At 44.9% G+C, this 26,365-nt stretch overlaps 1 protein-coding gene across 5 annotated transcripts in view; it reads left to right on the plus strand.

Moving 5' to 3' along the window:
• Window positions 1-26,365, plus strand: part of SLC35D2 (solute carrier family 35 member D2) — a 60,508-nt gene that overhangs the window by 16,186 nt on the left and 17,957 nt on the right. For 4 of the 5 annotated variants that reach the window (XM_084898987.1, XM_084898988.1, XM_084898989.1 and 1 more), the window contains exons 3-8: window positions 350-436; window positions 12,716-12,783; window positions 18,323-18,394; window positions 19,787-19,855; window positions 23,290-23,392; window positions 24,918-25,010. In XM_084898987.1, coding sequence (XP_084755113.1) covers window positions 350-436; window positions 12,716-12,783; window positions 18,323-18,394; window positions 19,787-19,855; window positions 23,290-23,392; window positions 24,918-25,010 — 492 coding nt within the window. The remainder of the gene's footprint in view (window positions 1-349; window positions 437-12,715; window positions 12,784-18,322; window positions 18,395-19,786; window positions 19,856-23,289; window positions 23,393-24,917; window positions 25,011-26,365) is intronic. The other variant, XM_084898991.1, reaches the window with a different exon arrangement.

Raw genomic sequence — 26,365 nt, forward strand, 5'->3', positions numbered from 1 at the left:
AGGAGGCAGCTGATCAAGGGTTCTCTCCTGTCCATTTAAAAAACTATATTTTTATTGATTTCAGAGATGAAGGGAGAGGGAGAGAGATACAGAAACATCAATGATGAGAGAGAATCACTGATTGGCTGCCTCCTGCCCCCTACTGGGAATCAAGCCCACAACCTAGGCATGTGCCCCTGACCGGAATGGAAACTGGGGCGCTTCCGTCTGCAGGTTGGTGCTCTATCCACTGAGCAAACCAGCTATGGCAGATATATTGCTTTTTGATGAATCGGTTTTCTTCTGATGTCTTTGTACCTGAAACAGTCCACATATTTTTTTGCTGAAGTTTCTTTTCTCCCTTTTTTAGATGGCGGCTACCATAATGATACTGTACGTGTCCAAGCTAAATAAAATAATTCACTTTCCTGATTTTGACAAGAAAATTCCTATAAAGGTATGTGAGTAAAAGGATATATAGCTATGATGGAAGATGTGAAAATATTACATAATTGCCATGACCTTTGCAGCGGGATTCAGGATCTGAAGGTGGAGTTGATGCACAAATGAAAACACTATACACGAAATATGAATTTAGAAGGCCGTGGGGACCAGGTGGAGCTTCTTTCTTGAAGAGACACACCAAGACTTGTGCCCGTCTGCTTTTTATTCAGTTTTAGATACACATCTTGCTCTCTAGTAATGCATACAGGAATATCAAAGGTGAAGTTTGGTAAAGAGTAAAAGAATTATCAGGTTAGAGGATTGCCTTGAGCCACCACTATCTCAACATGAACAAACAGAGCTTAGCATTAGCCCTGCTAATGCCCAAGGTCCATCGGCCTTCCGCATTCCTTGGTATACTTGTGACAGTATTGGCAAGCAGTGGCTTCTCGCACATATTGGGTCGGCAACTAAGTAATTGCGGATTTTTAAAAGAAAATCAAAGACAATTTTTTCATGGAACTAAATAACTTTATTCTGTAATGTATTGCCCATTTTGATCAATGACATTTTGCCATCTTTCAGGCAGCATCATAATCCCACGTTCAAAAAACTTCTGGTTTTTATTAGCAAAAAACTGAATCAGGTACGATTTGACATCATCATCATTATTGAAATTTTTACCATTCAAGGAGTTTTGTAAAGATCGAAACAAAAAGTAATCAGATGGTGCAAGGTCAGGACTATATGGTGGATGTGGCAAAACATCCCAACCAAGCTCCATTAATTTTTGCCGAGTGACCAAAGATGTGTGTGGCCTTGCATTGTCATGATGGAATACAACACCTTTTCGATTTGTCAATTCGGGCCGCTTTTCTTCAACTACATTGTTTAATTTCGTTAGTTGTTCAATGTAGACATCAGAATTGATCGTTTGGTTGGGTGGTAAGAGTTCAAAGTAGACAATTCCTTTGTAATCCCACCAAACTGATAACAAAACCTTCTTTTGATGAATATCAGCTTTTGATGTTGTTTGAGTTGGTTCACCTGGCCTGCTCCACGATCTTTTCCGCTTGATATTGTTGTAAACAACCCATTTTTCATCGCCAGTTATCAGTCGTTTTAAAAATGGATCATTTTCATTACGTTTCTTTAGCAAATCGCAGCTGCTAATGCGTTGCGTTAACTGTGATTCTTTCAGTTCGTGAGGAACCCATGTATCGAGTTTTTGAACATAGCCAAGTTGTTTTAAGTGATTTTCAATGCATGTATGTGATACATGAAGCTTCTCTGCAATCTCACGTGTTGTACTGTGACAGTCCGAATTGATTATTGCTTTGATTAGGGCGTCATCAACTTCAACTGGACGACCAGAGCGTTTTTCATCTTTGAGTGAAAAATCACCAGAACGAAATTTGGCAAACCAATTTTGACACTGCCGTTCTTTTAAGGCTTCGTCACCATAAACAGCACATAACTTTTTATGAGCTTGCGATGCATTTTTCCCTTTGCAGAAATAAAAAAGCAAAATATGACGAAAATGTTCCTTTTGATTTTCCATTTTTCAACGAACGCCAAACGAAAACTACAAAACAGATCAAAAAACTTTTTTTACTGATTAACAGCTGAATAGCCAACTATCAAATAACAAAATGTGTTTTACATTTGTACTACGTCTGCAAACCTAAAAATTCAACTGAAGCCATATATGTGTGAAACCCGCAATTACTTAGCTGCCGACCCAATAAATACAAATTGATCTTAGAGTACATGTCCATTTCTGTATACATGATGCTTCCTGCTTACATTAGGTAGAAGCTTCTTAATTAAGATTTTATATATTCAGTTGTCCATTATTGTAACATAATAATGGTAGAAGTGAGTGCTTAGCACTTGACATTTAATAAATGCTGTGTCTTCTGAAATGGCAAAGTCCGGTATCAGATAATACATAAAGGACCAGATCATAAATATTTGGGCTTTGTGGCCCAAACCATCTCTGTTGCAACTGCTCAGCTGTACCACTATGCCATGGAAGCAGCCATAGAAGGTATATAAATGAATCAGTATAGCTGTGTTCTAATAAAACTTTATTTACATAAACAAGAGAGATGGGTGGGATTTGGCTCTTGGGTCCTAGTTTGTTGATCCCTGTTTTAAGTTTTCATTTTTAGCATGGATTGACAAAAGCTATGAGTGGAATGAAGAATACAATTTGATATTTACAGAAATAACACAGTTTTGTCCCTTGTGGAACTAGAAATACGAGATTTGCCTTTTCTTCCTGGGATGTGGAATGGAACTTGGTGGACAGATGCAGGGTGCGAGGCATTCGGTCAGACATTGAATCCTTAGAGCAGTCCTCAGCACAGGGGGCATGTAATGGGTTATGATGACATTTTGAATTTGGGGAGGCTAAAGGCTAAATTAGATGGTCATTTCCTTACGGTTAGAAACTCCCATGGCTTGTTCATGCTGTGTCTCCGAGGCCTGGGCAAATGCTGGCGGCTAGCACTGGGTTATTCGTCAGGCTGAGGTACAGCACCAGTCATCGGGGACATCACCGAAAGAGGAAAAACAACCTACTGAAGTATACAGAGGATACTAAGCCAGTCATCATAGGAAAAACCAGAATATTATTGGGCTTGCTTACTTTTGGTTTATGATATACTATAATTGTCAAACACTTTAAACATTTAAAAATTCTGAAATAAGGGTCCGTACCTAGGGAAAAGGAATTGTATGCGAATAAGTTGAATAAGTAATTACCCTCATAATCATGACTGAGGTCGTGAGCTGGGATCCCAGAATCCTCCTTACCAAAAACTCTTCTGACTTTTATAATAATAATTATCTTGCTTTTTGGGGGGGTAATTTTTCCAAATTTGTATGCATCCCTGAGTTATGTAGTTTCGTCTTGCCTATTTTTGAGCATTATATAAAGGGGATTAAGCCCCATGTGCTCTTTTGTATCTTGGGTCTGATTATGATGATGGTAAGATTTATCCACCCTGTCTCTGGCTGTGTCCTTTTATTTACTTGTCTGTTTTCCTGTTTAAGGGAATTTGGGTTGTTTCTGGTTTGGGAGCTAGAAAAATAAAAAGTACTGTTTTCAACATACTTATGGTTGGATCTCAGCTAGCAGTCCCATAACAGAGCATCACAGACAGCTGACATTTACTTTCTCACCGTCTGGAGACAGGAAGTTCAGGGCCAAGGTGCTTGTCGGTGGCTTGTGGACAGCTATGTCCTCACGTGGCCTTCACTCTGTGTGCGCGCACTCCTGGGGACTCATCCTCTTACAACCACACTGGTCCTAGTGGCCTAGGGCTCCGCCCTCATGACCTTTAACCTTAGTTACCTCCTTAAATGTCCTATCTGCAAATACTGTCACCTGGGAGTCAGGGCTTTAAAATCTGAATCTCATTCCAAAACAGCAAGTGTGCATGCGTTTTTCTGGTAGTTGCATCAAGAAGTGGAACGGCTAGCTGGCTCTGTGTGTTCATCTTCAACTTGAATAGGCGATGTCCAGCTGTTCTCCTAAGTGGCTGTACCAGTTCACACTCCTGACAGACGTGCGCTCCTGCTGCTCCTCCTTCTTGCCCATTCTCGATGTGACAGTCACTTTAACTGTGCTGACCTGGTAGGTGTGTAATAACATCTTCTCCACTTTTATTTGCATTTCCCTGGTTATTAGTGAGGTCGTGTGGCTTCTCATCTTATAATGCCCATTTGGATATCCTCTTTTGTGAAGTACTTGTTCAAGACTTTGCCTGTTTTTCTATTGGGTAGATGTCTTATTCTTACTGATTTGTGTAGAAGTTATAAAAAATATATTAATGATAGTCCTTTTGTTAGTTATATACAGTATTACAAATACATTTTCACTGTGGGCATATCTTTTTTCCCCTTTTATGATGTATTTCCTGTTACGAAAAGGAATCTTAATATTAAAATAGCTAAATTTTACCAGCCTTTTCCTTTATGACTGATCACTGTTTTTCTAATTTAGAAAATCCTGCTCTGCTCTGAGGCTATAAAGATATTTTTCTAGATAAATGGCATATCGTTGTTCAGAATTGGGTTTTTAATATGCTTGGAGTTGGTGTTTTGTGGATGGTGTAAGGCAATCAGTTGTCACAGACTCAGTAGAAAAGTCTGTCCTTAATACTGTGCCACTTGTGTGACGGCAGTCATTCCTGTGTGCACGGGCTTGTTTCCGGGCTCTGTCTGCTTTTCTTTCTTTCTTTTTTTTTTTTTAATATATTTTATTTATTTATTTTTTTTACAGAAAGGAAGGGAGAGAGATAGAGAGCTAGAAGCATCAATGAGAGAGAATCATCGACCAGCTGCCTCTTGCACACCCCCCTACTGGGGATGTGCCCACAACCAAGGTACATGACCTTGACCGGAATCGAACCTGGGACCCTTCAGTCCTCAGACCGACGCTCTACCACTGAGCCAATCCGGTCTCGGCTCTGTCTGCTTTCCATTTGTCTGTGTTTTCTGCAGCATCACCACACAATCTCATTTCTGTAGCTTTAGGAAAAGTCTTGATCTCAGGTAGAACAAGTCTTCCCTCCTTGTTCTTGGTCGTTTACATTTCCGTATAAATATTGAAAGTAGCTTGTCAACCCGTCAGAAAAATAAACTTTTGGGATTTTGATTGGGATTTTATAAGTATTTTCGCTCTTGAACGTATCTTTTAAAAATATATTATTTGGAAAAATAGAGGGCATATCCTTATATTGCTTTTGTACCTGCAAAACCATGAACTATTAACTGTAATTTATTTGTAGTTTCTTTTGGATTTTTCTATATTCACAGTTAGTCTGAAAAAAGTGACAGTTTTGTTTCATTCTTTTCAACATTCTAAACTTTATTTCTTTTACTTCCTTACGCTTTTAATATTCTCTCTTTGTCTTTTGCTCTTGGAATTTTAATTATGATGTGTCTTGGTGTGGTCCTCTTTGGATTCCTTTTGTTTGGGGTTCTGTGTGCTTCCTGGATTTGTAAGTCTATTTCTTTCCCCAGGTGGGGGAAGTTTTCTGTCACTATTTCTTCCAATAGGCTTTCGGTATCTTGCTCTCTTTGATCTTCTGGGACCCCCATAATTCTGATATTGGTTCGCTTGAAGTTGTCCCAGAGGTTTCTTACACTATCTTCAACTTTCTGGATTCTCTTGTCTTCTTGCTTCTGCAGAGGAGTGTCCTCTGGCTCTTTGTGTTCCAAATCTTTGACTTGATTCTTGTGATCTTCCATTCTGTTTTTAGGACTCTGTATAGTATTTTTATTTCAGACAATGTATTCTTTATTTCTAGTTGATCCCTTTGCATATCCTCAAAGGTCTCGTTTATTTTATTGGCCTTTTCTAGGAAATTCTTGAAAAACCTTATAACTGTGATTTTGAACTCAATGTCCATTCTTTTACTTTCCTCCATTTCCTTCCTTTGTGTCCTGCCTCTTCTCTGCATATTAGCTGCTTCCCTGATTTGATGGAATAGTTTTGTGTGCTAGGTGTCCTGGTAGAGCCCAGTAGCACAGCCTTCCCAGTTACCTGAGGTGGACAGTCTTGGTGTAGCCTTTTGTGGGCTGTGTGTGCAGTCTTGTTGTTAAGCCCTGCTTGTTGTTGGTATCACTGGGAAGCATTGTTCTCCAAGCCATTTGGCTGTGAAGATCAGCTGTGTCTCAGCTAGGAGGGCTTGTGTGCTCCGCTTGGATGGGGCAGAGTCTCAGCGTGGTGCAAACAAGCTTTGGTTCCCCGTCAGTCCCGCCTTAGGAAAGTCCTATTCGTGGCAAGTCCTGCAAGATTGGTTGCAGGCGCGTGCTCCACTTGGGGAAAGGCTGTTCTCGAGTTTTGCCTGCTCCCTGACAGCCAGTTTTTTCCCGGCTCAGAATTGTCTCTCAGTGCAGTGGGGAGTTTTTGTTTTGTTTTGTTTTTCCCCTCCTGAACAAGAAAGCCAGCCTCTGGGAGGGCTTCCGTGTTCTGCTTGGATATGGCAGAGTCTCCGGGTGGTGTAGACAAGCTTTAGTTTCCCGTCAGCCCCTCCCTAAGAGGGTCTGGTTTCTGAGTTCTACAGTAATGGCCACTGGCTACATGCACCTCCGCGAGAGCTCTACCCACTGCCTGACAGTCCGGCCTCTTCCTGGCTGGGGCTGTCTATCAGAGCAATAGGGCAGCCCTGTTTTCCTCTTGAACAAGAAAGCCTGCCACGCGTTAGCTGCCTGCCCTCTCTACGAGCCGGGGCTAAGTCAGCAACCAACTTGGCCCGCCCTCTCTGTGTGCAGCAAGCAAGCCAGCAGCAAACTCGGCAGCAACTCTGCAGCCAACCCTTCCGCGTGCACAGATCTCCACTCCTCCACAAACCCCGAGGCTTAGCACTCCTTCTCTTCCCTTCCCAGGTGGCAGAGCTTCCACTCAGCCAGCCGTCTGGTGTTTCAGGGCGATGTTTCCTCTGTTTTCCAGTTGTAAATTCAAAATTGTTGCGGCAGGCTGCATTTAGGTGTCCACCCTATGCCGCCATCTTGGTTTCTCCCTCACAGCCATCATTTTGACTGGAGATTTATCTATTTCTCTCAGTATTTCCATTAAGCTTTTTGATTTGTTTAACCTATTTTGAGGCTGTATCATTAAGTGCCTGCAGAATTAACTAGTTCAGTCATTCTGGTGAAGTGAAGTGTGTAATTATACGAGGAGACCTCTTCTGTTTCAGTTCATTTAGGGTCGCCCTGGAGCTGACCCCAGGCACACCTGACTACCACATCTAAAGTGGATTCATAAAGGTATCCTCCCCCTCAGCAATGCCAGGACTTCTACCCACTTCTCTCTCCTCACAATTTATGTGCTTTCGTCAGCAGATACTTTAGTATATACTTGGCCATTATTTAAATTCCACAATATGTTTTATTTCCTTTGTAAAACAATGATCAATGTGTATTCTTATTGACCTGTTGTGGGCGGTGCCACTGGTACCAGGTGTTAGACCGGACCTGGGTTCAGGAACCTCCATACTTGGGTTCTTTTAGGAAACAATTCAGAGCCAAGCCTCAAATGATAAGAGAACATTTATTTGGAAAATCACAGAGGTGGAAGAGATGGGAGGAATGGGCTGAGGAGACAAGGTACAGAGGCAAAGGAAGGGCCCTGGGGAGTGAGGAAGGGAAAGGTGAGATGCCTGGGGAAATGGGGAGGGGCATTGAGAGGGGAAAGGTGGGGGTATCTTCAGGGAGGAAGAGTGTGCTGAGTCCTCCCTCCTAAGAGTTTTAAGGGTGGAGATTTTAGGAGAGGTCCCAGGGGAGGATTTCAATAGAGTATTCATCAGTTTTCCAAGTGTGTCCTTTTAGGGTCGGGGTCTCCACTGATTAGTCAACAGTAGGGCAGGGGGTCATTGTCCAATGCTGCTGGTCCCTGAGGTCAGCCATAGGGTCACTTGTCTAGTTTTCCTGATTTTCTGGGCCTAGAGCTGCAATATAACTGAGGCCTAGATGTTATCTCTAGAGAGGAAAGGTCAAGGGGTCCAAATTGCTTGACCATCTGTATGCTAGAGGGGAAAGGTCACCCTGGGGATGAGGCCACACCACCTACAATTGACCTTTGCTCAGCACCCAGGCTTTCCTCCCTGGTGACCTTCTGTACCTGGTCCATTGTCCTTGCTCTGTTATGTCTGTCTAACTGCCTACCACTTATCCATGTGATTATTGCTTTCTTATCCGTGCATTTATTGCTTTTCTTGACTATTTTTGCCTCACACTTTACATTTTCCTCCTGATTAAAGTACCTCCTTTAGAATTTACTGACGGTCTGCTGGTGAAGTCCCACAGTTTTGTTTTTTCTGAAAAAGTCCAAGTTTTTCTTTTGCTTTTGAAAGGTATTCTTTTTTTAATTATTATTAATATATTTTATTGATTTTTTTACAGAGAGAAAGGGATAGGAATAGAGAGTCAGAAACATCGATGAGAGACAAACATCAATAAGTTGCCTCTTGCACACCCCCTACTGGGGATATGCCTGCAACCAAGGTACATGCTCTTGAACCTGGGACTTTTCAGTCCACAGGTCGATGCTGTATCCACTGAGCCAAACTGGTTAGGGTGTCTTTTTTTAAAATATATTTTTATTGATTTCAGAGAGAAGGGAGAGGGAGAGAGAGAAAGAAACATCAATGAGGAAAGAGAATCATTGATCGACTGCCTCCTGTACGCCCCTTACTGGGGATCGAGCCTGCAACCCAGGCATGTGCCCTAACTGGGAATTGAACCCTGACCTTCTGGTTCATAGGCCGATGACTCTCAACCACTGAGTTACACTGGCCAGGCTTGAAAGGTATTCTTGTTGGCAGAGTTCCAGTTTGCCAGAATTTTGATGATGAAATTCTGCTGTTCTCTGGCTTCAATTGTTTCTTTCTAGGTGTCTGTCTCCCTTTAGTTTTGGCCTGGGAATTCCTATTTTTCCTGTTTTATGCTTTTATGAAGGCTTTAAGTTATTTTATCTAGCAGCAGGACTAGCATAAATAATCTAGCCCACTGTTACCAGAAACTACAAGTCAGTATTGTTTTTATTTTGAATTAGTTACAGAAATGAAGGCAACAGATTCTTACCAATGCCTAAAGAACCTCAAAAGTTGTACTATGACCAGTTGTGTTATTTGTTGAGTCTGTTGTAGGCAAGAACATTGACGAAAGAGGGAGAGGGGCTAATAGATTCTCTTTCTCAAACCTTTCTTATGTAAGTCTCCTCATAATGGAATTCTGTAACTATTTTTGGGCGCATGACACTTAGTGTTTCAGAACTCTTCGAAGGATATCTTAACTGAGTTACATGCTTAATGTCTTTTTAGTGGAAAAGAAATGTTGGATTCACCTTGATTGCTATGGACTATTATATCAATCAAAAAGTTCTTAAAAGTTACTGTATAACCTTATGAAAAGTTACATATTTATTTCACTTAAGGAAGACTAGGTCTTACATTTTGTTTCTTCAGTATGTTCTGAGCAATCTCTCTCTCTTTCTAAAAAACCTTTACTTTTGAGAATATTATAAATGCCCCCCACATTGTCCTGTATCTAGTAGTTTGCTTGTTTCCATTTCATTTAGTTCTTTTTAAAAAAATATATTTTATTGATTTTTTATAGAGAGGAAGGGAGAGAGATAGAGAGCTAGAAACGTTGATGAGAGAGAAACATCGACCAGCTGCCTCTTGCACACCCCCCTACCGGGGATGTGCCCGCAACCAATGTACATGACCTTGACCAGAATCAAACCTGAGACCTTTCAGTCCGCAGACCGACGCTCTACCACTGAGCCAAACCGGTTTCGGCATCATTTAGTTCTTTTTCTGGAAATTTCTTCTGTTTTAATTGTGACATGTTTCTTTGTCTCTGCATCTTGGCTGCTTTCTTTTGTCGTTTTTCCATGTATTAGGTAGAGGTGCTATGTCTCTGGAATTGGTAGAGTGGCCTGGTATAGTCGGTCTCCTTTAGGGCCCAGTAGCTCAGCCTCCATAGTCACCTGAGCTGGGCACTCTAGGTGTGCCCCTGTGTGGGCTGTGTGCGCTATCCTTGATTGCTCTCAGCATCACTGGGAGGAATTGACCCCCAGGCCAATTGGCTGTGGGGACTAGCCAGGACTATAGTGGAAGGGTTGCTGTGTGGGAGATACATCTATGGAGCAGGACTTGCTTCAGTGGAGCTTTGATGTTCACCAAGGTCAACTCTTGAGTGTTTCACTCGTGGATTAGGTAGAGTTGTAACCTGATATAGTCTGATGCTGTCTACTGGGTGCACTGGCTCCGGGGCCTCCCAGGAGGTACAAAGTCAGCCACTGCCTGTGCCCTGTCTGGGGCCACCCAGCATGAGCTACAGAGTGATCTGCAGATGACTGCTATTTGTGTTGGAATTAGAGGTGCCCAGGAGAGGCCAAGCTGTGAACTTGGCAAGCGGTTGCTAGTATTAGACCTGGGGCCACTTATGGAGAGGTATGGGGCACATTGAGTCCAGCTGCTGCTTGTTTGAGAGATTTTAGGTAAGTCTGAAGCCTGAGCCAGGACAGGCCATTCATATGCAAATAGTTTGGGTGGAAATGCAAATTGGGTGGGGTTAGATTTCAAGGAAGCACCAAGGCAGGACGCACAGTATGGGTGGGCGAGGTTGACTATGACTCAGATTTGGTGCCAGCCAGTCAGCTCTGTGGTGGGGACGCCCCAGCATTTGTGTCTGGGAGAAAGCTGCCCTCCAGATCTTGCCCTGATGATAAACAAATTATTTCCTCTATAAGTTCCTGGGTCCTTTCAAGCTGTTGGAGCTCAGATGTAGTGAGCCTAACAAGTCCATGCATGGGCCCTTTAAGTGGAACTGCCTGGGTCTCTGGCTAATTCCCTGTCACTGAGCCATAATCCCTGCTGGATTTTACAGCCTGAAGTTATTGGGACATTTCTTCTGGCACTTGAACCCTGGGCTGAGAGCCTGCTGTGGGGCTAGGACCCGTCCTCCTCATGGGAGGCCTCCTCAGCCAAGATATTCCTCCCAATGAAAAACACACCACACCAGGCACAAAAAATAAAAATAAAAATGACTACAAACAAGTACCTATCAATAATAACTTTAAAAATAAATGGACTAAGTGCTCCAATCAAAAGACATCAAGTGGCCAAATAAAACCATGACCCATATATATGCTGCCTACAAAAGACCCACCTTAGAACAATGGATTCACAGACTGAAAGTGAAGGGATGGAAAAATATCTTCCAGGCAAATGGAAATGAAAAAAAAAAAAAAAAAAAAAAAAGCTGGGGTAGCAATACTTACATCTGACAAAATAGACCTCAAAGTGAAGGCCATAACAGGAGATAAGGAAAGCCACTTCATAATAATACCAAAGGGATCAATACAACAAGAGAATATAACTCTGGTCAACATAGGTACCCAATGCAGGAGCACCCAAATACAAAAACCAAACCAAACCAAACAAAACCAAACCAAACAAAACAAAAAAACTACTGGAAGTTATCAAGGGAGAGATCGACAACAATACAATCATAGTAGGGGACTTTAATACCTCACTGACATCCCTGGATAAATCCTCTAGGAAAAAAAATCAACAAAGAAACAGCAAGTGAGGCCAGTAATTCAATCCAAAAAAGTGGTTCCACCTTAGAAGTGACATAATGCCTTAATCAATAAAAAACAAAAAAAACAACACAAACATACAACAACCTCCCCCTCCCCACACACACACCACACGTGGGTATGGGACCAGTCCATTTCATGCCTCTGCCCCTTCTACCAGTCTCAACGTGCTTTCTTCTCTAACTCTTAGTTGTAGACTTCCATTCAGCCAGATTGCAGGCGGTTGTGAATGATGGCTATCTGTATTTTAGTTGCAATATCGATGTGCTTGCTGGAGGAGGTGGGTGCCATTGTTTCCCTGGGCCACCATCTTGGTTCCTCTGTCACGATATGCCTCTTGACAATCAGAAAATAGTTCAGGAGCTCAGGGCTCAGTAAACCTCATTCAAGTACAGAGCGTGTTGTTTGATTTAGGTAGATAGTTATTTTAATCTTTTAAAACAAAGTAACTTTAAAGTAATGTGGCTGAGATACACATTTTTTGAAGGGCTCACCAATCTTGTGACATCCCAGTGAGAGATATAAACCAATTTTGCCTTTGTCCAGAAGAGTGAATGTAAGCACAAATAACAGAAGTTTCCACACCTTTTCACAGTCTTTTGATCTTTATGCATAAGCTGTAAACACCCACCCTTAATCACCAACCAGGGGTCTCTACTCCACAGAGTTCTTTGTCCAGAGCCTTCCTTTAGAATAGGGTTGTCGAACTCAATCAGAGAAGGGGCCAAAATCTAAAATCCAGCCTAAATCGCGGGCCGAATGGTTTACTGAACAGTCATAAACTGACAATGTCATAAACTGACAGCGGAGTGCAGTGATGACAGCGCGGTGCGGGCCACATTGCAAGGCCTGGCGGGCTGGATTTGGCCCGCGGGCCTTGTGTTTGACACATGTGCTTTAGAATCATAGTCTATTAATATGGACAAGGTCAAGATTTCTGTTTCGATCCAACTCCCCCGTGATTATGGGTACCAGGGTCCACCTAACCATTTTGATCCCATGGAGAAACCTGTGAATGTATTTTGGGTTCTGGGCAATTCACATTCATTGAGGGAAGGGAACTCAGAAGTACTTGCTTAATCCTGCTGGCGAGTGTCACTGTTTTTATATAGAAAGGGAAATATGCGATTGGGGTTCTAACCAAATATTCATTCTTTTTTCTCGAAGCTGTTTCCCCTGCCTCTCCTCTACGTTGGGAACCACATCAGTGGATTATCGAGCACAAGCAAGTTAAGGTAGAGTGCAGTGGTGGGTCGGAGATTCTCCACTTGTTTGCTTCTAATGGTGCAAAGACCAAGTTTGATTTTTTAAGATATTGCTGTGTTACATAATATTATCTAATAATAATGTTTAATAATCGCAGAAAATAAGGTGGAGTTTTGACTTTAATTTGTTAATGCTTTTATAAATGTTGAAAAGCTGATTTTGTTTTGTTTTGTTTATGTTCAATTTTGAACATAGAAAAATGAGACCTCTAGAATCAAGATACAGGAGGTGATTTATTCAGAAAGAACCATTTCCTTGTAACTTTTGGTTTCATCACAGTTTTATAAAAGTGGAAATATTCTGTTAGATTTGGTATAGGTTGAGCTTGGTACAGGGAGAATGAAATAACAGGCATTATTTCAAGTATGTGCTATACACTTCTGAAGTTTGAATTTGTATTTATTTTAGGTCCATTGACTTTTAACTAAAAGTCACTATAAAAAATAAAATTAAATAAAAACGGAAGTACAGAAAGAGCCATCATATACATGAGGAAGCCTGGTGTGAAATATGCAGCCTAATGAACACATCATAGTCACTAACCTTGTGACAAAGATGTAAATAATTAAGTTTGTGGAAAGGGTGAAAAAAAATGAGGAAACTGCCCAGCTGGTGTGGCTCTGTGGCTGAGCATCAGCTCATGAGCCAAGGGGTCAGCAGTGTGATTCCCTGTCAGAGCACATGCCCAGGTTGCAGGCTCAATTCCCAGTAGGGGGCATGCAGGAGGCAGCCGATTGATGATGTTTCTCTTTCATTAACATTTCTCTCTCTCTCTGTCACTCTCCCTTCCTTTCTCTCTAAAAACTTAATCAAAACATATTTAAAAATGGAGGAAAATCTGCCGTATAGTAAGAGTGGAAGAGGCAGATGGGAGGTAGACCAGAAGGAAAAGGACATATAAAACGAAGAATTGTGAAATTAGGCCTGTTACCTTTCACTCTTGTTTGGAAGGACAGGTGTGGTCATGAAAAAAAAAAAAAAAAAAAGTGCCCTGGCTGGCATGGTTCAGTGGTCGGAGCACTGGCCTGTACACCGAAGTGTCGAGGGCTTGATTCCTGGTCAAGGGCATGTACCTGGTTGCAAGTTTGATAATGTTGCCTCCCAAATCTTTCTCATGATTTTTCTTCTCTCTCTCTCTCTCTCTCTCTCTCTCTCTCTCTCTCTCTCTCTCTCTCTCTTTCTCTCTCTCTCTCTCTCCCCTCTTCATACCCCCTCCTTTCCACTCTCTGAAAAAATTAATGGAAAAATATCCTTAGGTGAGGATTAAAAATCAAAACCAAAAAATAAAACATGAAATACTATTTTCAGATATAAATTTTTTAAAAATATATTTTATTGATTTTGTACAGAGAGGAAGGGAGAGAGATAGAGAGTTAGAAACATCGATGAGAGAGAGTCATCGATCAGCTGCCTCTTGCACACCCCCTACTGGGGATATGCCCGCAACTAAGGTACATGCCCTTGACCGGAATCGAACCCGGGACCCTTCAGTCCCCAAGCAGATGCTCTATCCATTGAGCCAAACCGGTCTCGGCCAGATATACATTTTATTTTATAAAAATATATATGTATTGATTTCTGAGAGCAAGGGAGAAGGAGAGAGAGAGAGAGAGAAAAACATCACTAATGAGAGAGTATCGTTGATGGGCTGCCTCCTGCATGCCCCACACTGGAATTGAGCCTACAACCCAGGCATGTGCCCTGACCGGGAATGGAACCATGGCCCCTGGTTCATAGGTTGATGCTCAACCACTGCGCCACGTTGGACGGGCTTCAGTAACACATTTCAGTTGCTTTGTTGTATCCTTCTGGGATCAGGCAATCATTTTTTCTTAATTGGCTCAAATTTGTTTTCGCCTCCCTATGGTGAGGGTTTTTGCTGCCTCACCATGTATCCTCTTGGGCTTCCTCTGAGTTCAGCTGCAGCTCTGGGGTGCCCTCAGCTAACTGACAGCTGCCCTCCTCTCACATTTGGGGCTCTGCCTCCCAGATGAGTGCTTCTTTTTTAGTGATCCTATTGGAAACAACTTTTTTTAAATTTTTTTTTATTATTAAATTTGTTGGGGTAACATTCATTAATAGCATGATATAAGTTTCGGGTATACAATCCATATTCTCTATTGTGTGCTTACCAGATGATGTCTAGTCTCCTTTTATGACCAAATACAGGCTTGGGCAAAAGTAGGTTTACAGTTGTTTGTATGGAAAACAATACAAAGAATAAATAAATAATAATACAAGAATGAACTGTGTCTTGCATACTCGCAACTGTAGACCCACTTTTGCCTCACCCTGTATTTGAGCCCCTTTACCCTCTTTATCCTCCCCTTAGCTCCTTGCCCCTCTGGTAACCACCAATCTGTTGTCTGTATCTGTGAGGTGTTTTTTGTTTTTTAATTTGTTTCGTTTCTTCATTTGTTGCTTTTTTTGTTGTTTGTTTTATATTGAATATACAATATGAGCAAGACCACCTGGTTCTTGCCTTTTCCATCTGACTTATTTTACTTGAGAGCTTTCCATGTTGTTGTAAGTGGCACTATTTTATCTTTTTTTTTTTTTTTTCATGGCTGAGTATTATTTCATTGTATATATGTACCATATCTTCTTTTTGGGGGGTAGATGCCCAAAGAGGGGTTGTTGGGTCTTATGGAAGCTCTGTTTTTAATTTTTTGAGGAAACTTCATATTGTACCAATCTACATTCCCATCAGCTAAAAAGAATGCCATTTCAACAATTAGTGCTCAGACAACTGGACATCTACACATGGAAAACTGGATCTAGACGCAGGCCTTATACCTTCCCCAGAATTAACCTCAAAATGATCATCCACCTAAATGTAAAATGTAAACTATAAAACTTCTGGAAAAAAACTTGGGAGAAAAATCTAGATGATTTTGGTTTTGACAATGAGTTTTTAAATACAACACCAAAAGTACAGTCCATGAAAGAAAAAAATGAAAGCAGGACTTCATTAAAATTGAAAGCATTTGCTCTGAAAGACAGTGTTAAGAGAATGACATGCCACAGACTGAGAGAAAATGCTTGCAAACACATATCTGATAAAGGACTTGAATCAAGTAAATGAAAATTTGTGAGTTCATGTTGACAGCAAAAACAATTCTCATTGGTTACCAATGAAGGTGACAGAACACTATTCTGAACTGTTATAAATGATGCTTTTATTCTGCCTTTCCTATGGAAATGGTGAAAATTTGTATTTATTGAAGATATTTAGACAAAAAATGCAGAAGGGGTGATATAGCTAGAAAGTCACCATTTTTGCAATTTGGAGTGGAAATAATGAGTCTAGATGATAAGTCACTATTAGGTGAAAAAAAGATGTTTAATTTTTCAGCATCATTTGTTCAAAACACTGTTCTCTTCCTATGGTAGTGTCTTGACACCTTTGTTGGAAATAATTGACTATAATTGTAAAGATTTATTTCATTTTTTCATAGTTACTTTATCTTTATTCATGCTGTTGAGCATATTTACTATCATTACTCTGAACTCTATTTCAAATAAATTTCTTACTTCTGTTTCACTTATCTCTTCTTCTAAAGAATTCTCATGTTCTTTCATTTTTGGGTTGTTTCTTGGTCTCCTTATTTTGGCTGTCTGTTTTTGTTTGTGATTATGTATTAAGCAGGTCCTCTACACCTCTCAATCTCTAGTGCAGGACAGTGTCAAATGCTGTTTCTGACTAATTATATCAGGCAAAGACTCAAAGCCTCCAGAGACTTCTGGGCAGCGACCAACAGCTCAACTCACTTTCAAAAGGATTCTGAGGGGTGCTCTGGCAACCAAGTCCTCTCTTTGTTTGACTGTTGCTAGGGATGCTTCTCCTAAATACTTTTTTTAAAAATTGATTTTTAGAGAGAGAGAAAGGGAGAGAGAGGAAAAATAAATCCATGTAAAAGGTTGCCTCCCGCACACACCCTCAAGGGTTTATTGATTAATTATGATCCTAATCAATTGATTATATGTCTGTCCTTAAACCAGTACTGATTATTGTAGGTTTGTAGTAAATTTTGAAATTTAGTCCACCAACTTTGTTCTTTTTAAATTATGTTTTGCCTTTCTGGCTTCCTTGCCTTTCCATATTAATTTTAGAATCAGCTTGTCAATTTCTGGGGGGGGGAAATGCCAGGTTTTGATAGGGATTGTGTTGTATCTATAGATCCATTTGGGGGAGTATTTCCATTTTAACAACAATAAGCCATCTGATCCATAAACATGAAGTGTCTTTCTATTTAATCATCTTTCATCTTTCAGCAATATTTTGTAGTGTTTTTTTTTTTCTTTCATTCTTCTTTTTTGTACTTCTCACTTGAGGATTTGTTTTTAATGATTTTTTACAGAGAGAAGAAAAGAGAGAGGAAAACATCAATCTGTTGCCTCTGGTGTGCATCCCAGCCAGGGCTGGCCTGCAAACTTCAATTTCCTGACTGGGAATTGAACCTGCAACCTTTTGGTGTATGGGATAGCACTCCACCCCACTGAGCAACACCGGCCAGGGCTATTTTGTAGTTTTTAGTGTAGAAGTCTTATACTTCTGTTGTTAAATTTAGTCCTAAGGATTTTGTTCTTTTTGATGCTATCCAAGTGGAATTGTTTTAATTTTTTTTTTTGATTGTTCACTGAGAGTGAATATAAATACAATTGACTTTTTAAGACTCATTTTGTTTCCTGCATACTTTCTTAGCTCATTGGTTATAATAATTATTAAATGAGTTCCTTAGGCTTTTCTAAATATCCACTGCAAATAAGGATAAGTTTATTTCTTCTCTTCCAAAATGTATGCTTTTTTCCCTTCCCTTTCTTTTCTTTTTTCTTTTTCTCTTTTCCCTAATTGCACTCTTTAGGACCTCAAATATAATAGTGAATAGTGGTGAGAGAGAACTTCCTGGTCTTATTCTTGATCTTAGGGGGCAAACATTTAACTTTTGATCATTATGTATACCTTACCTGGGTTTCTTTCAGTAATACTTTTTAAATCCTCTCCTGAGGACGTGTTTATTAGAGAGAGAGAGAGAGAGAGAGAGAGAGAGAGAGAGAGAGAGAGAGATTGATTGCCTCCCATAGGCGCCCTGACCAGGGATCAAATCCACAACCTAGGTATGTGCCCTGATGAGGAATGGAAGCCACAACTTTAGGTCTACCAGGTGCTCCAACCAATTGAGGCACCTGCCAGAGCCCATTTAATGACTCCTGATACATAGTCCCAACGAGCCTATTGGTTCTTCACCTTGTGGTCTAGTTTTAGCACAGTTTTGTAGTAGTTGGATGTTATGATGTTTTAAATAGCTAAGAAGTGAAAGTGGCATGAAATTATTTCTCCTTCATTTTTAGAATTATTTAATGTGATTTGTTAGTAGTAGTATATGTGAGAATTAGATTAATTCTTCATATTCATTTGGAAAATCGGTGCCTTAATTAAACATGTAAAAACATGTGATACCTTTTTTTGGGGTCTGATGTCATTCTGCTTGCATCTTTCCCTGACAGCCTGCCGATGTTCACGGTGCTCAGGAAGTTTACCATCCCGCTGACTTTGCTCCTAGAAACCATCATACTCGGGTGAGTGCTTCTTCCTCGGTTCCTCTGACTCCTCTCTTCCTTCCCCAGAGTCTTTCTCCCTAGCAAGTCCTTAACATCCCGTCCTCTTTCCAAACAGTTGATTTGAAGTACCAGTAGCTGTAACTTAAGGATAAATAGTTTAACTTAAAAGCAGTCTCCTGTTTTCATGATTCCCTACCAACTTAATAAATGATTTGTTTTGTTTTTATTCTTCTTCACCAGAGGAAATCTTTGCCATTGATTTTCCTACAGAGAGTGGGAGTGAGGGGGAGAGACAGAGAGAGAAACATCGATGTGAGAGAGACACATCAGTTGGTTGCCTCCTGCATGCACCCTGATGGGGGCTGGGGATTGAGCCTGCAGCCCAGGTACCTTGACCGGGAATCAATCCTGGGACTCTTCATTCCAAGGGCCAACACTCTAGCCACTGAGCCAAACTGGCTAGGGTGAGTGATTTAAAAAAAAAAAAATCCTTACTTGAGATTATGTTTTTATTGATTTGAGAAAGAGGAAGGGAGAAAGAGAAAAAAACATTAATGGGTTGCCTCCCACATGCACCCCCAACCAGGGATGGAACCCACAACCTTTTGGTGTATGGGATGATGTCCAACCAATTTTGCCACACTAACCAAGTCATGAGTGATTTTTTTTTTATGGTAGTTTTACACTAGGCAAATAATGCTTGTTTGTGGTAGAGATTTATAAAAAAAAAAAAAAAAAAAACAAACCACCACCACCACCACCAAATAGATGTAAATCTGTTTCCTGATCCAGATGGAATGCACACTGATTTTGGAATACAGATGAACAGTTGTCCACACAAAACTGTTAGGGTAGGTGAGCTGGGATACCCATTCTGATGCAGAGATAGATTATGATGTGACATAATCAGAATAAGTTGATTTTTATAATGTTGGTTTAGAAATTTCTCATAAGGATACTGAGGTTGACATTCAAAAAGGTCATTCCTGACTTGCTGTGAAGATTATTTAGCCATGAAATTTGGGTGGTGGTCCAGTGTTGTAAGTCCTGATGTTGAATTTTATCTTAACCTTTGTATGCTTGATAAAGTACCCACTGACTAGCCCGACTAGCACGAGCTGTTCTGAATTTTGTCTCAGCGTCTCTCCAGTGAGATCAGAGAAAGGCATTCATGATCAGATGAAGGCAGTTGCTTAAGAAGTGCAGTAAATTTGGTTTGACTTACTCATCTACTTAAAGATACTTTTTTAAAATGCTAGGTAAAGCAGTATTCATTAGATTTTAGCTATAAAACGGTTAACAATGTCTATTTTCAGTTTGTTTTTTAAAAATAGAATCTATATGTTTTTGCTCTCTTTCTTTCCTTGGTCTGTCTGTCTGTCTTGCTAACCATCTCTTTCTCTGGGACAGGAAACAGTATCCCCTGAGCATCATCGTCAGCGTCTTTGCCATCGTTCTGGGCGCTTTCATAGCAGCTGGGTAAGACTTTGGGCAGTTGCTGCTCAGTAACTTCTTTGTGTCTGTGACAATAGGCCCAGCCGCTCCCACTTTTATTTCCCATCTGGCTGAGCAGCCGGGAGACAGACCCGTCCCTGTCAGGGGAGTCCCCGTGTGTTCCTGTGAAGCCAGGCTGGATCCCATGGGGGCCAGGACGTGTCTGAGGATGTACAAAGAGAGCGTTATAGGATATTACTGCAGCTTTCCTTCATAGAAAAGGCCTCAACTGTTTGCTTTCCTTACTGAGTGTGTGTCTTCAGTATAAAACTTTTACTGAAAACGTGGGCATTTGATCAAGAAGAAGAGCAGATTCATAAAGCCCGTGGATGCCGTGATGCCTTAGGGGCCAGTGTGTCCAAGGGCAGGAACCTCTCATGAAAGGCTTCGGTATGTGGAGACCTGAGCCAGTGCCAGTGCGTGCCTCCCGCCTTATTCCTCATGTGCAGCTCCACGCTGGCATTTGAAAGCCCGTCTTATTCATGAAGACGTTTGCTCAAACAAAACCAGACGAGTCAAGTAGCTACGAAGAGGGGTGCCCTTCTCCGCGCAGCCTCGCCTTCTGGGTTCTTGGAGCTCAGGGTGACCGCTGGCCTAGGGCCAGCTGAAGACGTTTAAGGAAAGTGGTTTATAAGCATGTCTGCGAGCCGGTGGCGGGGAACGGCACTTCGGGGGCTGCGAGCGGGAAGCACATTCCAGAACCACTTGGTGGAAATTGAGCTGGTTAACCTGGGTGGCACCCTACTGAGCGGGAAGGGTGGCGTGCTTCCCAGATGCCCAACACGACCTGGGAGCCAGCTTGGAGCATGAGTCTCGATTTCCCCCTTTCTCAGCACCCGCAGCCTGGGTACCGCTCTGGTGGGTGACAAGTGCGTTCTGAGCTGCAGGCCAGCCAGCCGAGACCCAGCTTCTCTCCTCTCGCTGAGATTAACTCATCCGAATGCACGTAATCCTAGAGTGGACTCAGTTGGATCAGCCGCCTTACGCTGCTGTAACAAACAGCCCCCGCATCTCCGATCGGGGTTCAGCACACCAAGTCTATTCTGCTCCCACCACGCGTGCAAACCAACACCGGTGCATGCTGGGTGTGCTCTGCTCAGGGTAGCCTGAGGGATCCAGGTTGAGGGACTCTGCCTCCCCCAGGCCGGGAAGGGGCCTGTGGGGACAGGGCACCGACTCTGCGAACTTTACCCACAGTGACGAGTTAATTCCTCTGACGGTTTATTTGCCAAATCAAGGCACATGCCCAGAAGAAGCTGAAATAGAATGTGAGTGAACAGCCCTAGCTGAACCACAAGGGTTAACCATGAATCTGTGCATTCATAAACAAGTAGATTCTTCTCAAACCTCTGTGCTTTTACTACTGGCCCCCACCTCATCCCGAGAGAGATCTGAGAACCCAGGGATCCCCACAGGTCCCTGAGGAAGTGAGCTCCACCTCTTTCCCTTCTTCCCTCCCTTCCTCCCTCCTCCCTCCCTCCCTCTCTCCCTCCCTCCCTCCCTCCCTCCCTCCCTCCCTCCCTCCCTCCCTCCCTCCCTCCCTCCCTCCTTCTGAGAAGCCTGGCTTTCTGCTCACTCAGCTCTGCCCATTTAGGGACTGGCCACCTTTTATTTTATTTTAATATATATATATATATTTTATTGATTTTTTACAAGAGGAAGGGAGAGAGATAGAGAGCTAGAAACATTGATGAGAGAGAAACATCAACCAGCTGCATCTTGCACACCCCCTACCGGGGATGTGCCCGCAACCAAGGTACATGCCCTTGACCAGAATCAAACCTGGGGCCCTTCAGTCCACAGACCGTCGCTCTATCCCTGAGCCAAACGGGTTTCGCCGACCGGTCACCTTTTAAATACGGAGCCGAACGTGCGCAGGCAGGAGGTTTGAGAGATTCTGTTCCTGTGACTGAGCCAGAGGATCCCGATTGACGGGATCTAAAATTAATGTACTTCCTCAAAAATGTATTTGTAGATACTAGTGCCAGTGGAAGCTTCGAGCAAAGCCCGGTTTAGCTGGTTGTGTTCCTGTCCTGGTGCAGCCTTTGCCCCTCTCTGCCCCCTCCTCTTGGTTAGACATCCTCTTGTGTTGATATTGAAGGGGATAAGCAGGCCACGTTGGCATCAGCGTTATTTTGAGCAGCAGGCGGCTGAGAATCAGCAGGTGCAGGACTTCTCTGCCCTCCCCCCTCTGCCTGCGAGCGGCCCCCCGTTTTCCGGGAGGGGGCCCCCGTTTCCCCGGGAGGGGGCCCCCGTTTCCCCGGGAGCGGGGACCCCCCGTTTCCCCGGGAGCGGGGACCCCCCGTTTCCCCGGGAGCGGGGACCCCCGTTTCCCCGGGAGCAGGGACCCCCGTTTCCCCGGAGCGGGCCCCTCGTTTCTCGGGAGGGGCCCCCCGTTTCCCCGGGAGGGGCCCTGTCTGCCCGCAGGAGCAGGAAGGCCGTTCTCGTCACGCGGTGAGGCGTCGGCCTCACAGACCTCACTCACTCAGCCCTGCTCCTCCTGAGCTCCCCCATCCCCGCAGCGTATTCCTTCCTCAGAACCTAAGCCCTCCTCTTCGTTAAATGGGCAGAAGCCCCAGCGCCCACAGCCGCACTGAGTCCCGTTGCCTCTGTGGCTCTGTGCACGCCTGGTTTCCCGTTTCCCTGTCTGCTGCCAGTTACACCCCCGGCCCGTCACTGACCCCGAGAGGGCAGAGGGCCGCCTGGGCGGCGTCTGTCTGTGACTCAGGACGCGGGTCTGATGCTGCCTGGAAGGTCAAGTGCAGCTGGGTCAGTGGCTGAGCTGCTGCTCTCCCTCCTCCCTGCTCCGCACCCCCCAGCCCTGCTCCTGCCCTGTCACCTCCGAAACGGAGGAGAAGGTGTTCCAGCAGCAGAATGGGAGGAGGGGAGCCGTAGAGGAGCCACAGAGACAGCATGGGCCCCTGCTTGGCCTTTGTGACGGACAGGGCCCTAGGGGTGCTGGGGGGGTGACTGGGGGCACCAGATGGCAGTGTTCGTTTCTCCTCTTGCCCCAGTCCCTGCCCAGCTGTCCCCACGCTCTACCGCGGGGATGGCCCTGATTGCTACAATAAGCAACGGCCGGGGGTGTGTGGGGGCGTGTGGGGGCGTCCTTTCCCTTGGAAAAGCCGAGGTCAGCAGGCAGGCCAGCTGGCCGCTCAGCATGAGAAAGGGCTTTGCAGTCACAGGGCGGTTCGAGTCCCCTGGGGTTAAGCCGTTGGTGACGGAGGCGCCACCCGCTGCCTGATGGCCTGCTTCTGTTTGTCTGGAGGCCGAGCAGGAGAATTGGGCCTTCACGGTCATGGGGGGCGGTGGGGGAGGGCGGGTAATCACTAGCATCACCCCATCTGTCAGGGAAGACAGCGCAGGCAGCCGTGGGGCCGCGCTGTGAGCTGAACAGCCCCTCCTCCGTGCTCCCCCAGGTCCGACCTGGCCTTCAGCCTGGAGGGCTACGTGTTCGTGTTCCTGAACGACATCTTCACGGCGGCGAACGGGGTGTACACCAAGCAGAAGATGGACCCGCAGGTACCCTCTCCCGCCGTGTCCGGGCGCCGGCCTCTGCCCCCTAACTTACATGCAGAAGGAAAATGAATTGTAAAGTCGGCGAGTAATAATGTCATTTACACAGTGTCCCTCATCTCTTCCCAGGGACCTCGTCCCCGTAGCTTCTTGCTACTCCTTGCCTTGCAGAGTTTTGGTTGACAATTGGATAGGACGGGAAAAGATATATATGTCAGACGTCAGAATATATGAAAGGGATTGTTTTGAAAGGAAACTAAAGTGAGAAGCAGCTTTTCCCCAGCATCCTCTGCGGCAGGGAGAGGCCGAGAGGGACTCCAGAGTGAGAGTCTGGGGTGGGGGCCACGGGGAAGCCCTGCTTGCGGGGGGCCATTGTGACCTGACGTCCTCAGACCTCAGGGTGCTCCTCTGGGGACGAGACGCCCGGAGGGGCCGTCGCCTGTCCCGAGGGGCTGCTGGCAGGTGAGCAGCTCTGAGCCGCTGCCTCCGCGGAGGCCCAGCCTCTCCCCAGCCAGCTGTCCCGGAGGCTCGTAGGATGGGCCGGACGTGCGTCTCTTTGTTCCAAGTTCTTTGTGTCGGGGAGGGGCTGCGCCGAGGACAGGCTCATTCCCAGGAGCTGCATTCATGGCCCGGGCCCTGCCCCGCGCAGCCACTTGTTCTGACGGGGGCAGTTTTACACAAGCAGGTTTGCTGCCCTTTGAGAATCACAGCATGTCCCCCTGTGTGGGGAGTGGGGGAGCCACTTCAGTGACAAGCATGGTTATGGGAGATTGGAAAATGAGAGACCTGGGGTCTCAACCTGCGGTTCTTTAGTGGAAAGAGCTTTGCAAGGCCAAAGCTACAATAGAACAAATTTTCTTCTTCCTCTTCTTCCTCCTCCTCCTCCTCCTCCTCCTCCTCCTCCTCCTCCTCCTCCTCTTCCTCCTCCTCCTCCTCCTCCTCCTCCTCTTCTTCTTCTTCTTCTTCTTCTTCTTCTTCTTCTTCTTCTTCTTCTTCTTCTTCTTCTTCTTCTTTAATTTACTGATTTCAGAGAGGAAGGGAGAGACAGAAACACCAATGATGAGAGAGAAGCATTGATTGGCTGCCTCCTGAACGACCCTTACTAGGGATTGAGCCCACAACCCGGGCATGTGCTCCTGACCGTGATCGAACCGGGGACCTTTCAGTCCGCAGGCTGATACTTTGTCCACGGAGCCAAACCAGCTGGGGCAGTCTATTAACATTTTTTATTTATTTTTATTTTTTTAAATTAATTAATTTATTTTTTTGTCCCAGAGTTCCTAACACTTGCTTTAAAGAAAGTGAGGATGTCAGGGAAGGGTGGCACCTTGGAGGTCACCCATCTCCCTCCGTGATATCTGTCCTTCCCATGGGACACAGATGTTTGTTCTGAGGTGACAGTGCACCCCGAGGGCAGCATTTTATGTCGGGAATGTGCTGACCTGGCCCGCCCAGAGCTGCCAGGTGGGTGCTCAGTGCAGACACGCGCTGCGGCGGTGGGACAGTGCTGAGCAGAGTTTCATTGTCACAGGAGCTGGGCAAGTACGGGGTGCTCTTCTACAACGCCTGCTTCATGATCCTGCCCACCCTCGTCCTCAGCGCCTCCACCGGGGACCTCCGGCAGGTGAGCGCCCGCCGCGCCCTCCCCAGCAGCCGGCAGTTTTCCTACGTCGCCTCCGGTCCCGCTGGAATTAAAGGGGAGCAGGTTGCGGGGTTCCATGACAGCGAGATAGATGGCCAGGGTCCCAGGGATGACCTTTCCTGGGCCTGGAAGGTGGCTGGGAGCTTCTGGGGAAAAGCCCCAGAAAAGTTCGAGAGTGAGTTGCTATTGGGTCGAACCCTAGATTCAAAATAAGACCCCCGGAGGCTGCTAATTGATTAAAAAAGCAGGCAAGGACTTATTGAAATAACTGGCCAGGATGGCCGCGAGAGCGCCACACACAGGTGGAGTTCACACTCACAACCGCGCCGTTCCAGGTGTAGGCAGTCCTTTTAAAGGTCTAAACCACAGAAATTTTCCTTTGTTCTAAATTCTAAATTCTAAATGCTGGGAACAACCTGCAGGGCGGCTCCCAGCCACATCCTGCTGGACATTGGAATGTGGCCCTGTCTTGCGATAGCAGATAGTACAGAAGCAGAGCTCAGTGGTTAGTCTCTAAAGGTTATCTACAGTTTCTACTCCTGAAGCTACTGAGTCAGTGGGAATCGGTCTCCTGTGGTCCTGGCCCACAGGCACAGGAAAACCGCCTCAGCCTCCAGGTCTCAACCTGGAAGCTGAAGCAACTACCTTATGATTAAGCAAGTAAGCGAGTGCCGAAGCCAGAATAGCAGGGCTAAAATTCAAACGGCAGTTCTTACCTACGTATGGCTGTTACCGTACTTCACGAGTCTTGCTGCCCCTTGCTGATGTGGGGAGCCTGGGAAGAGGGTTTTGACGTTAAACGTGAACTTATTTATTTATTAGTACCTCGGTCATGGGCATTTAAAACCCAGGCAAAGGAGAGAGAATGACTGAACGAGCTCCGGGGCCCACCCAGCTTCCATGCTGCCTGGCATCTTCCTATTCACCTGGCATCTCTCTCCGTCCCCCCCCCCCCCCCCCCCACTACTTTAAAGCAAGTTCCAGACACCCTGCCCTGTTGTCTCGCACCCGGGCTCTGTGTTTACGTCGGGAGGAGGTATTTTCTTTGGGTGTCGGTGCTGCACACCAGCGCGGGCAGGAATGCAGGAGGCCCCTGGAGGGAGGGGGGCCGCGCTCAGGGGTGTGTGACCGGGACAGCGGCCGCGGGGTGCCCGCCCTGCCCGCCCTCCAGGACCGCTGCCTGCACCCTTCAGCAGACGGTTAAGTTCAGGTGAGAACCTAGGGGCTGGGCAAACCCTCCTCCATGGCCTGGGCCAGCCCTGCTGCGGCGTTACCCCCCGCGGTGCTGGGCTGCAGTGGGTCTGAGAGGACGGCAGCCGTCCTGGAGCTGGGGGGGT

The sequence above is a fragment of the Pipistrellus hanaki genome (assembly GCF_964339955.1).
Source record: "Pipistrellus hanaki genome assembly, chromosome: 11".
In the NCBI taxonomy this organism is placed as follows: Eukaryota; Metazoa; Chordata; class Mammalia; order Chiroptera; family Vespertilionidae; genus Pipistrellus; species Pipistrellus hanaki.